This window comes from Mustela nivalis, assembly GCF_964662115.1.
Source record: "Mustela nivalis genome assembly, chromosome: 1".
Taxonomy (NCBI): Eukaryota; Metazoa; Chordata; class Mammalia; order Carnivora; family Mustelidae; genus Mustela; species Mustela nivalis.
Genome location: NC_139020.1, coordinates 195337595 through 195349426, shown reverse-complemented (window position 1 = coordinate 195349426; position 11832 = coordinate 195337595). Strand labels below are relative to the sequence as shown.

Sequence of the window (11832 nt, the reverse complement as noted above, 5' to 3'; positions counted from 1 at the left end):
ATTTTGATAGGGATTGCTTTGAACATGTAGATTGTTTTGGGTAGAATCGACATTTTAACAGTATGTTTTCTTTCAGTCCATGAGCATGGAATGTTTTTCCATTTCTTTGTGTCTTCCTCAATTTCCTTCATAAGTGTTCTATAGTTTTAAGAGTTTTACCCCATTGAACATGTTTTCATGTGTCTGTTGGCCATCTGAATGTCTAGAAAAAACCATCTTTTGAAATTTCTTTAAAATACCATTGAGTCCAGGGGTGCCTGGGTGGCTCAGTGGGTTAAAGCCTCTGCCTTTGGCTCAGGTCATGGTCTCAGGGCCCTGGGATCGAGCCTACACCAGGCTCTCTGCTCAGCATGGAGCCTGCTTCCCTCTCTCTCTCTCTCTGCCTGCCTCTCTGCCTACTTGTGATCTCCCTCTGTGTGTCAAATAAATAAATAAAATCTTTTTTTAAAAATAAAAATTAAGGGGTGCCTGGGTGGCTCAGTGGATTAAGCTGCTGCCTTCGGCTCTGGTCATGATCTCAGTGTCCTGGGATCGAGCCCCACATCGGGCTCTCTGCTCAGCGGGGAGCCTGTTTCCCCCTCTGTCTCTGCCTGCCTCTCTGCCTACTTGTGATCTCTCTCTCTGTCAAATAAAATAAATAAAATCTTTAAAAAAAAATTAAAATTAAATGCCATCAAGTCCAGTGCCAGCAAGATGGAACAAGGGTACTACAGCTAATCTTTCCCAATGATGACAACCAAAAATTCTGGATAGAATACAGAAAGCAACTGGACTCTGGAAAGTGGACAGTAGCAGATGGATTGAGGAAGAAAGTCTTGAAGAACGATCAGTTCTGGTTTCCATGTCATAACTGAAGGCAGCCCAAGACGCAGAAATGCATTAGTGTGGTTGGGAAATAACCTGAGAGAGAGGCCCCTCTGACTAATTCTTAAGGAAAACCATCATTTAATGTTAGAAGTGTCAGACAACAATGTTGAAACAGTTATTATAACCATCTTCCATGATGGTAAAGGTGAATCCTTTCTAAATGAATGGAAACATAGTTCTTAGAAGAAACATCAAAACTAAAACAAAACTGTGGACTCAGTCAGTTAATTGTCTGCCTCCAGCTCAGGTCATGATCCCAGGGTCCTGGGATTGAATCCCGCATCAGGCTCCTTACTCAGCAGGGAGACTGCCTCTCCCTCTGCCTGCCAATCTCCTTGCTTGTGCTCTCTCTCTGACAAATAAATAAAATCTTTTTAAAAAATAAATAAATAAATAAACTAAACAAAAGTGGGCTACCTGGCTGGCTCAGTTGGTAGACTGTACAACTCTTGTTCTTGGGGTCGCGAATTCAAGTCCCATGTTGGGTATAGAGATTACTTAAAAATAAACTTAAGAAAGAGGAATCACATGGAAACTTAACTGTAAAATACAATATCTGAAATAAAGAACTCATTGATAGCCTCATCGGCAGAATGCAGATGACAGAGAAATCAGTGTAAGCTTGAATACAAAGTAATAAAAATGAGAGAATCCAACCAGAGAGAAAAAAAAATTTGAGAAAAAAAATGAAAAGAGCCTCAGAAACCTGTGGGACAATAGTAGAAGGTCTAACACTGACGATATTGAGTCCCAGAAGGAAGAAATTATGTAGAAAGAACTTGAAGAAAGGCTAAGAACTTACCCAATTTGTGAAAGGCATACATTTACAAATTCAAGAATCTCAGCAAACACCAAAAAGGATATACACAATCAATGACAAAAAGAAAAATAAATAAATAAATGAATGCAAACGACCTGATTCAAAAATGGGCAAAGGACTTGAATAGACATTTAGCCAAAGAAGATATCTGAATGGCTAATAAGTGCATGAAGATATTCTACATCACAGTTAGGAAAATGCAAATCAAAACTACAATGTGATACCATCTCCAACTCAGTAGAATGGTCGTATCAAAAACAAAACAGAAAACAAGTGCTGGCAAGCATGTGGAGAAATTGAAACCCTTGTGCACTGCTGGTGGGAACGTAAAATGGTGCAGCCATTCTGGAAAACCAAATGAAGGTTCCTCAAAAAATTAGCAATGGGATTACTATATGTCCCAGCAATTCCACTTCTAGGCATACACCCCAAAGAAACGAAAGCAGAGTCTTAAAGAGATATTCATGTGGCCACATTCCTAGCAGCATTATTTATGGTAGCTAAACACAGAAGCAGCCCAAGTGTCCAAGTTTAGGGATGGGTGACAAAATGTGATATATGCACACCATGGAATATTATTCAGCCTTAAAAAAGAGAAAGGAGATCCTGACACCTGCTAGAACATGAACACACCCTAACATTACGCTAAGTGAAATAACTCAGTCACCAAAAGGCAATATTGTATGATTCCACTTCTATGAGATACTTGGAGTAGTCAAAGTCATGGAAAGTGAAATGGTGGTTACCAGGGTTTGGGGGGAGGGGGCCAGGGGAGCTACAGTTTCACAGGTACAGAGTTCCAGATTTGCAAGCATTAGGGGAATGGATGGTGGTGACCGCTGCACCACAACGTGAATGTACCCAATGCCGGAATGGTACGCTTCAATATGGTGACATCAGTGGGGCACCTGGGTGGCTCGGGTCATGATTTCAGGGTCACGGGATCAAGTCCTGTGTCCATGCCCAGCATGGAGCCTGCTTAAGATTCTCTTCCTCTTTAACCACTTTAAACACACCCCTCCTCCTGGCTCACAAGCAAGCTCTCTTAGAAAAAAAACAAAAAGCCTCTGCTAATTGATAAGAAAATTATGACATCAGCATTAAAAAATGGTGACAATGATAAATTATGTTCTGTCTTTTAATCAGAAAAAAAAATTATAAAAAGATGTATTCAAGAAAACCTTGCCCAAACAGATCACAATCAAACTACTGAAAATCAAAGATTAAAACATCATAAAAGCAGCCAGAAGAAAAATGATGCGTTACTTACAGAGAAGCAATGATTCAATACTGTGGATTTCTCTCAGTAGGAACGTGTCCATAGCAAAGGGGTTTGTGTATGGGGGTGCGTTTCCGTGTTCCTTTGCCATGTCTCTCAGGAAGTGTGCTTATGCTATCATTGAGCTCAATTTGAGGCAGAACACAGGAAGTGAATTCCATTACCATCTTCTGATCCAGAACAGGATTTTGGGGGGTTCAATCTGAACCTGACGCCATCTGGCCCCAGAGGGATGCAGGCAGGCAGGAGCAGGTCTCTCTGTTGGTGGACCTCCTGAGCAGGGGAGCGGGAGAGAAGTCCTGTGACTTCCTCCCCTGAGGGGACCATGCTGCCCCCTTGGGAACCACAGACTCAGTGGTTGAGCCCAATGGGTTAAGAAAAGCTTAGAGCAGAATCCTTAACATTCTCATTTCCCATTAAAAGGAGACTTTATTGCACTTGGACACTACTAGTCAGCCTCCTCTGGCTTTGCCAGTGGCAGGAGTGAATCATCCAGTGGGTAAAATCAGCAGGAAGAAGATTCTTCTGACAGCCTGACTGTCATTCAGACCAAGGGCAGAGCTATTCCCAACTCTGACACCTGTCCCCAGGCAGTAGGCAGTACAGTGTCCCACCCCACCCACCCCAGCTTCCTGACCTGGCTGGGGTCGGCCTGACTTGCAGGCCTAGCTGTCATTTCAGTTCTCAGACTCCACAGCCAGCCCTGACACGTAACTGGACAGCCATGGCTTCCCAGCTGAGGGTCAGCAGCTTCTGACACCTAGCAGCCCGGAGCCGGGGGCAGGGAGCTGGACTAATAAGGTCACAGAGGATACTCAAGGCCCGGGAGCTGGCTGAGGTTTCCATCCCCAAGTTCCATAGAAAAGGATAAAAAGCCCTCAGCCAGGACACCTGGGTGGCTCAGATGGTTAAGGGTCTGCCTTCAGCTCAGGTCATGATCCCAGGGTCCTGAGATCGAGTCCCACATCTGGGTCCCTGCTCAGCAGGTAGCCTGCTTCCCTCTACCTGCCGCTTACCCTGCTTGTGCACTCTCTATCTCTCTCTTACACTCTCTCTGACAAATAAATAAATACAACCTTTTAAAAAAAAAGCCCTCAGTAATCGAAACTCTGGGAGCCCTGTCCCTCCCTGGCCTCTTCCAGCCCATAGTCCCGCCATCACCCTCCTTCCCCACCCAAGAAGCTGCAAGAGACAAGGCCCAAAGGAGAAAGCTTTTAATACAAAGAGGGCAGGGCCTGGTCTGGGAAAGACTTAAATAAAGGGGAGAAGAGTCAGGAGCCGGCAGCGGGGGGCCTGGGGGTCCTGTGGAGCGGGATGATGCAGATGGAGTTCCGGGCCTCTTTGATGCGCCACCAGCGGCCAAGCCTACAGGGGACAGAACAAAAGGAGGGACTGAGCCCAGGCCCAGCCCCCATCACCCCACCCAGTGGCCTGGCCAGTACCACCTTCCAACCCGCCTCCCTAGGGTGCCTCATACCTGTGCTCCTGCCCCACCCCAGCCACCAGGAAATCCCCCGAGCTGGAGAACTTGAGGCTGTTGATAAAGCCCACCTGAGAAGAGGGCGAGACATGGGAAGACGTGAGAAGATGTGAGAACAGATCCATCCCCCAACCCCCTCCACTGCGGACCCACACCATAGCCCCAGCCTCACAGCCAAGGGCCTGGCCTCGGCAGGCCCAGTTTAAATCCCTGCTCTGCCTCCTGCTACCTGGGTCAGCCCCTGACCCCTCAGGTCTTCAGCCTCCATACCTATGAGATGGACAGAAAAAAGAGTGCTGGCCTCACAGTGAACTTGTGAGGGTTTAAGGAGACCGTGTATGCCAAGTATATCACTTATCGGGGTGGCCCAGGGCCTAGCTCCTGGCTGTGGGGTCCTGGAGACCCCATGATTATCACCGAGCCCTGCACAGTCACCAGATGTCATGGACCGTCCTGCCACTCTCCCTTAGGGTGTCCCATGCCCACAGGCTCTGGCTGTGAGATAGCACCAGGCTGCCCATCACCTCCATGCCTCTGCACACGCTGTCCCTGCCTTGTCCCAACCTCGTTCCCCTGCACCCAGGACAGGGTGGGGAGTGGAGGAGAGGGAGAAGGAGGAAGGGCTCCTGTCAGGCCCTGCACTAAGAGCTGGGACTATGAAACAGAGAAGTCCTAGCTGGCCCTGCCCTGAGGAGCCTCCCTTCTGGCAGGTAAAAACAGTAAGGGGCTAATCCAGGGGCCACAAGCTCCAGGACCTCGGCAGTGAGGCAAAGACAAGCTGGGCATTCAAGTCCCACTTACCAGGGGAATGTCGCAGAGCGGGTCAAGCCGCCGAAAGCCCTCCCCGCACTGCCAGAGCTTCACGCAGGAGCTGTGGGAGCCTGGGGGTAAAGACAGACAGTGAGCACCCCGCCTCAGTGCCCCACTACGCGCCCCCACCATCACCCCATCCTTCTGGCCTCAAAGGGTACCCGCCTGTGGCCACCAGGTCCGTGTTGAGCAGGGCTGCCACCGACGACACCCAGAAGGGCTGCTCCAGGCCCTGCTCCCCCCGCAGCCCATGGGCCTCACGCTGCAGGGCGAGTGGCCGCTTCTTGGAGAGGCCCCACAAGGCCACGGAGCTGTGGACAGAGAAGATCATGGGTGAGGGGCTGGGGTAGGGCAGACAGGCCACTGGGCGGAAAGAAATCACACCACCGCTCGGACAGGTTCCAGGAGGCGAGGCCGGGAGCAGTGACAGCGGTGTGAGGCATCAGAAAGGCAGCTCTTACCCATCGTCTGCGCCCGACACCATGTGCTCCTCGTTGATAAGCTGGATGCTGTCGATGGAGCCCCTGGCGAAGAGCAGCAGTGAAGGGCACGGCCCCTCCCCCAGCCCCGCTCCCCCCACTGGGCCCAGTGGACAGCCTTACTGGTGGCCATAGAAGACAAGCTGGGACTCCTCAGGAATCTTCCACACACGCACCGTGCCGTCCCGGCCCCCGGCCGTCACACAGCACTCCCGGCTCAGGGCGTCCAGCGCAGCCACGGCATCCTGGTGCCCGAAGCTGGAGGGGATGAAGGGGGCGGAGGGGTAGGATGGGGGTCACACGTGCACTGGCGTGCACATCCACACACCCTCTCCCCGCGCACACTCACAGCGTCTCCACGTAGGAGTTCTCCGCCACGTTCCACACCTTCACGGAGCGGTCGTGGGACGTGCTGTACAACTGGTGGGTGCCTCTGCGGAAAGCCAGACCCTAATACACGGAAAGGGGGCAAAAGGGGACCTGGACTACAGCAGGCAAGGCAGAAGTCAGGCCCAGGGAGGACTTCCTGAAATCAGGTCCCAGCACTCAGCTGCTGTCAAGGAGCCATAAACTGCTGAGCGCCACCCCCACTCCCACCTCCCCCCCAGAGCAAGCTCGGTCTGTCCCAGCTCTCCCCCTTTATGTCCTTTATGCACTGCACCGAAGAGCAGGTTGCCAAGGACGGCGACCCTCTGTCTCATTCACCCCATCACCCCAGCCCGGCCCACTTAGTCACTCAACAAATGTCCACAGCTCCTACCGACACAGCGTCCCGGTGTCCTGTGAACGTGTACAGGTGCCGGCAGCTCTGGGCCTCCCAGATGAGAATGAGCTTGCTGCGGTCACCCGAGGCCTGCGGGGAGGAGGGCAATGGCCACAGGCACCCAGCGCGCGCCCCGGCCTCTTACCCGCCCCCGGGGCCAACCCGGCCTTACAAGGTATTTGCCGTCAGAGGAGATGGCCATGCAGAGGATGTGGCTGTCATGGCCGGGGGGCTGCCCCTCAGTACCCTTCTTGGCTCGTGGGATCACGTGGAGCTTCCGTCCACTCTCCACACTCCCTGACACCGGGAGAGAAAGAGGCTACTGGGATGGAGGCTGGGACTGGCTGGCAACCCCTCCAAGGGCAGCACAGGCCAAAGATCGGGCTGAGCCACTGGGAGCCCCTGCAGAGCCCCCTCAGGCTCCTTGTCTGTTACATGGTGACAATAACCCCAAAGGGCAGTTGCGAAGCCCCAGGGAGAAGGAAAGCAGGTGCTTTACGACCAAGGCTACAAGTTCTTCCAGTTTCTCCTAAGGGTGGGTGAAGACAGCGCTCAGCTGTCGAAGGGAGGACCCAGGAAAAGCAGAATGCAACCCCGGGGCTGCACGGAGCCTCAGGGAGCTCACAGCCCCACTCCTAGCCAGAAGCTTCCAGTGGCACCCAGAAAACACCTCCTTAGGAGCCAACTTACCACCAGAAGCCTCTCCCATCGGGCCTCAGTCTGCCCTGATGACTCCCCCCTCACAGACCAGCCCTCCCGAAAGACCACTGGGGCTGCACCCCCATCCAGATGCTCACTCACACTTGATAATGGTGCAGTCTTTGGCAGCAGAGAAGATGGCCGCATCATCAGGGGTGATGACCACGCACGTGATGGAGAGCTGGTGCCCCCGTAAGACTCGGATGTCGGCTGGGGCTGGGGCCTGAATCTGGGCAGGAAGGGCTGGGTCACTGCCACAGGGGGCAAGAAGGCCCCTAGACACACACACCCGCACACGCATGCACACACATTCCTTTCCCACCACCGTGCAAGGATCGGACCCTTCCCTGACCCCATCTGCCCAAATGCCCACCATGTTCCAGAGCAAAAACCCCACAGCCTGAGTCCCCAGTTAGGCCATCTGCTCACCAATCCACGGGTGCCCTATGATTCACTCAAGTCTTACACCAAAGCGCCCTGCCCACTTACCTCCTTTGCCACCGACTTCTGCAGCCTGCCCCGCTGCTCCAGCTGCACAGAGAAGAGAGGGGTAAGCTCCCGGGAGCAGGACCGCCCCCTCCCCTTCTCTCCCACCACCTTCCCTCCACAACTCACCACATCCTCCTTCAATCGCCCAGCCACCTGGTCCTCCTCAAACTCCCGGGCCTCCGCCTTCTCCTCCTCTGTGCAAGGGCAGACCAAGTCTGTCAGGTCACCCCGGGCCAAGCCTCCACCTCCTCCTTCCCAATCCCACCCTACCACCACCTCAGTCCTGGGCCCCACTCGGGCTGCACCCCACGGGAAGTTCGGGCTGCCTTGGGCAAAGGAGACGTCCCCTCCCCCCTAACCCGTCTTTACTGAGAGATCAGGCTAAAGCCCCCTGAAGGTCTGCCCCACTTCCCCACCGCAGGAGGCCCGTTAGTCTCCTAGCCACCCTCCCCCAAGGCAGCCAGCACACGCAGCTCGCAGCTCGGGCAGCCCACCAGGTACCTGCGTCAGTCACCCAACCGGTGGCGGGGGCCGCAGCAGGCAGTTGTGGGCACAGGCCCTGCCCCTCACCTGCCCAGCGCAGGCACTCACCTTGCTGCCTGAGCTGCTCGAGGTAGAGCTTGGCCAAGCGCAGCTTCTTCTCCTGGGCTGTCTCCTCCAGCTCCTCGTCGTCCTCCTCCTCAGTCCTCCTGGGAGGCAGGCTGTGGGCGGGAAGGGGCTGCCTCTGTGAGGGCCCAGCCTGCCACTGAGACCGTGCCTCCTCGCTGCTTCCCCTGCCATTCACTGGCCCCAACCCTGCTAACCCTCAGGGCCAATGATTACCCATGCAGAAAACTGGAAGCCGTTGACTTACCAAACTGAAAAGACCCACCCAGTGCCCAATAAGAGGGTGAAAAGGGACCCAAACCCCAAAACGATCACTGCGAAATCTCTCAACTCTAGAGGGAGAAAGCAGGTTCCACGGGCTGCTGAGAAAAGGTCTCATACACAGTGTTGCTGGAATCAACAGCAACACTGAAAGCAGGCCGACAGAGGAGCCACCCACACAAAATCCTCAAGGGCACTGTGAACCCCTGGAAGCCCACGCCAGTTAAACCACCGACGACCAGCGAAGACACTGTCAGATGCACACGGTGCCACAGGACTTGTCTTTTTTAAACCTCACTAAGGGATGGAGGCCGTGCTCACTACACAAGAGGGTAAGCTAAGAATGAGAAAGGCATGGGAAACAGGGAATAGGAGAGCCCACATGGAAAGCTGAAAAGGCAGATTCCAGAATTACGACCCCCCTAGACTGCAGAGCAGCAACCAGTCCAGATCTGATCAAAGGACCCAAGAGGCGGACACTCTGGGACATCAGTCTCACCCCCAATGCTATGGTACCAGCCTCCACCTTGAGGACCGGATTCCAGGTGCAACTTAACTGGTCTTGGCTTGACCTCATGCTGGTGAAGGTGCTGCTTTCCCTTCCATGCCCCATCCCTGAACTGGCTGGGAGCATTCACTTCACTCAAGACACAGCCTACCAGGACTTGCTTTTGGGAGCTAGAGGTGGGTCACAGGAACTGTCCCCTGATCATGTGCCTGAAGATACCTACTCCCTGTCAAATGCCCCAACCATTGCCCAAGACCCATTTATAACTTTGCCCGTTCCCAGAAGGGACCTTGGAAACCAAGGCTAAACCAGGCCCCAGAGACCCCTTAGTACCTGGTGCCCAGAAAGCCTTGAGCCAACAGGGTTGGTGTTACCTTTCCTTTATCCAGCTAAGGTAAGAACTTCTCCTCCGTTTACCTAATCAATCCATTATTGAGGGGTTCACACATAGGAGATGGAACTTTAAAGCAAAGCAAAGCAAAGGAAGCAAACGCTGTATGAGTCCACTCATATGATGTTCTGGTAAAGGCAAAGCTGTAGGGTCAGTAGTTAGCAGGGGCTGGAGGTGGGGAGAAACTGACTACAAAGGAGTAGGGGGGATTTCTGGAGCGTGATGAAACCCTTCTACACCTTCATAGTGACGGCAGTTACACAACTGTGTTTGTCAAAACTCACAAACTGTATGCTAAAAAAAGCGAGCATTACTGTATGTAAGTTATGACTGAATGAGAAAATGAAAAGGAGGAGGAAGAAGAGGTGGAGAAGGGAAGGAAGGAAACCACAGAAATGATTAACTCAAGTCAGAATGCAGAGATGGGGCTTCTAAGTTTCTGCAAATGGTCTACCTAGCTCCTAACCCAGGTGGTGGGCACACAAAGCTTCATCACTTCACCCTTGCTCCCTTTGTCCAAACACATTTCATTGAGTCCTTCTGTATCTCACAGTTCCCAACACATTTTTTTAAAAATTTAAAAGTATTCTGTGGGCGCCCGGGTGTTCAGTGGGTTAAGCCTCTGCCTTCGGCTCAGGTCATGATCTCAGGGTCCTGGGATGGAGGCCCGCATCAGGCTCTCTGCTCAGTGGGGAACCTGCTTCCCCCCTCCCTCTGCCTGCCTCTCTGCCTACTTGTGATCTCTGTCAAATAAATAAATAAAATCTTTTTTTTTTGTTTAAGTATTCTGCACAGGGCCAGGCACACCCACCCACAGCGACCTTAAAAAGTAAGTATATGAAGTCTTTCAGTGAGCAGGTCAAGGCCAGTATGTGCTCATTGTTAGAAGCTGAATTTCCAAAGCCAACTCTTAGGGAAGGCCCCAGGATACCCTGGTATGACAGCTTCTGTTCCACAGGCTCAGGCCTGACACCTTTTTAGCCTCCTTTGAAACCCTGAAACATGCCCCACCCCTAGCAGCTGCTGAATGAGGAAGATATTCAAAGCCCTCCCCCACCTGGACGGGGGCCAACACCTAGCCTTTCCATCCTCTTCACCTCCCACTCCCACACACATAAAGTCCTAGACTTTTCTCCACTCCCTGAATGTCCTCCCTGCCTCTACCTGAGGGTTTCCTCCTCATCTCTCCAAGCCCTATTTAAATGTTCCCTCCCCAGTCTCCAGAATACAGAGCTGTAGATTACACATCCCATCACAACACATTTTGTCTTCACCTGCTCGCTCATCTCTGTATTCTCAAGAGTAAGGCCAGTGCCTGGCATACGTTGAAAGCAACTGTAAAACTGTGGGAAAATAGATGAAGAACTAGCAAGCATTTCTTGCATTCCTCTCCCCTTACCAGCTGGCCCAGCCTGTGCTCAGGTCCCGGCCATGAACCAGGGAGGGTCTCACTGGTCTCCCCTTGGGACTGGGGATTCTCCCCCACACAGAGACCCTGTAGGGAAGTCGATGAGAATTCTCCATCTCCTCAAAGCAAGTCCTACTCATCAGGGTCAGAAGTGGAAGAAAGAGCCAAGCTCTAAGAGCCAAAAAGGCAGGAGACATCGGTTCTCCGCCCAGCTCTGCCCCGACTCCCTGGGCCTCACTGTTCTCTTCGCCTGGGTGGAAGGGAGCTCACCTCTCACTCTCAGAGTCACTGGAGATCTCCTCATTCATCTTGCCGCCTCCCTTGGACTTGCCCCGGTCCCCGGCAGAGTCAGTCTGAAAATTAAATAATCCTTTCATTGGTCAGGGGCCCCAAACATCCCGGCACGGAGCAAGCGCCCCTTCCGATCTCTCGAGGGCCGTGGGCCTAGGAAAGGCGGTGGTACCCCGGCTCAAGTGCAAGTTCTTTCAGGATTTAGCCCACGGAGAGAGGGACGAAGCTGACTCCAGCTGGGATGCCGAAAAGAGGGCTGCGGAGGAGCCCGGGGCCCGGGTGTCCGGTAAGGAGTGACGGTGGTCAGCCCCAGTAAGCGGGACCGACTATGGCCCTCAGAAGCTCCAGGCTCACCTTTCGCCGCCGCTTGCCGGTCCCTGCACCCGCCCCCGGGGCCGACCTTCCCCGCTTTCGAGCCGCGGCTGCTGCCGACATGCTGCCGAATCTGAATGTAGCGGCCACCACGGAGAACTCACGTGGCTGCTAAACCCCGGAGGTCTGGCAAGACTCCGCGCCCCGATAGGCTCCCACTGCCCCGCGGGTCCCGCCTCCCATAGCTCCATTGGGTCCTTCTATATGCTCTGTCACGCCCCGCAAGCGCCCATAGGATAAATACTCGTGGCCACGCCCCCAAGAGTTCCTACAGGCTCCAGCGCCAGGCTCCAGTAGGAAGCAAGCCTC

General features: G+C 53.2%; 1 protein-coding gene across 1 annotated transcript; it reads right to left on the bottom strand.

Annotated features, from left to right (window-relative positions):
• Positions 1-4164: 4164 nt before the first annotated feature.
• On the bottom strand, positions 4165-11653 carry RRP9 (ribosomal RNA processing 9, U3 small nucleolar RNA binding protein). Its single transcript, XM_082690115.1, has 15 exons — positions 11506-11653; positions 11131-11213; positions 8278-8387; positions 7813-7880; positions 7687-7728; positions 7300-7426; positions 6671-6795; positions 6496-6588; positions 6085-6185; positions 5859-5993; positions 5718-5780; positions 5422-5567; positions 5248-5327; positions 4444-4517; positions 4165-4331 (listed from the first exon to the last, which is right to left on the bottom strand). Exons 1-15 carry the CDS (start codon positions 11584-11586, stop codon positions 4238-4240), a joined length of 1422 nt encoding a protein of 473 aa, XP_082546241.1. The 5' UTR covers positions 11587-11653; the 3' UTR covers positions 4165-4237.
• Between the last annotated feature and the right edge of the window lie 179 nt (positions 11654-11832).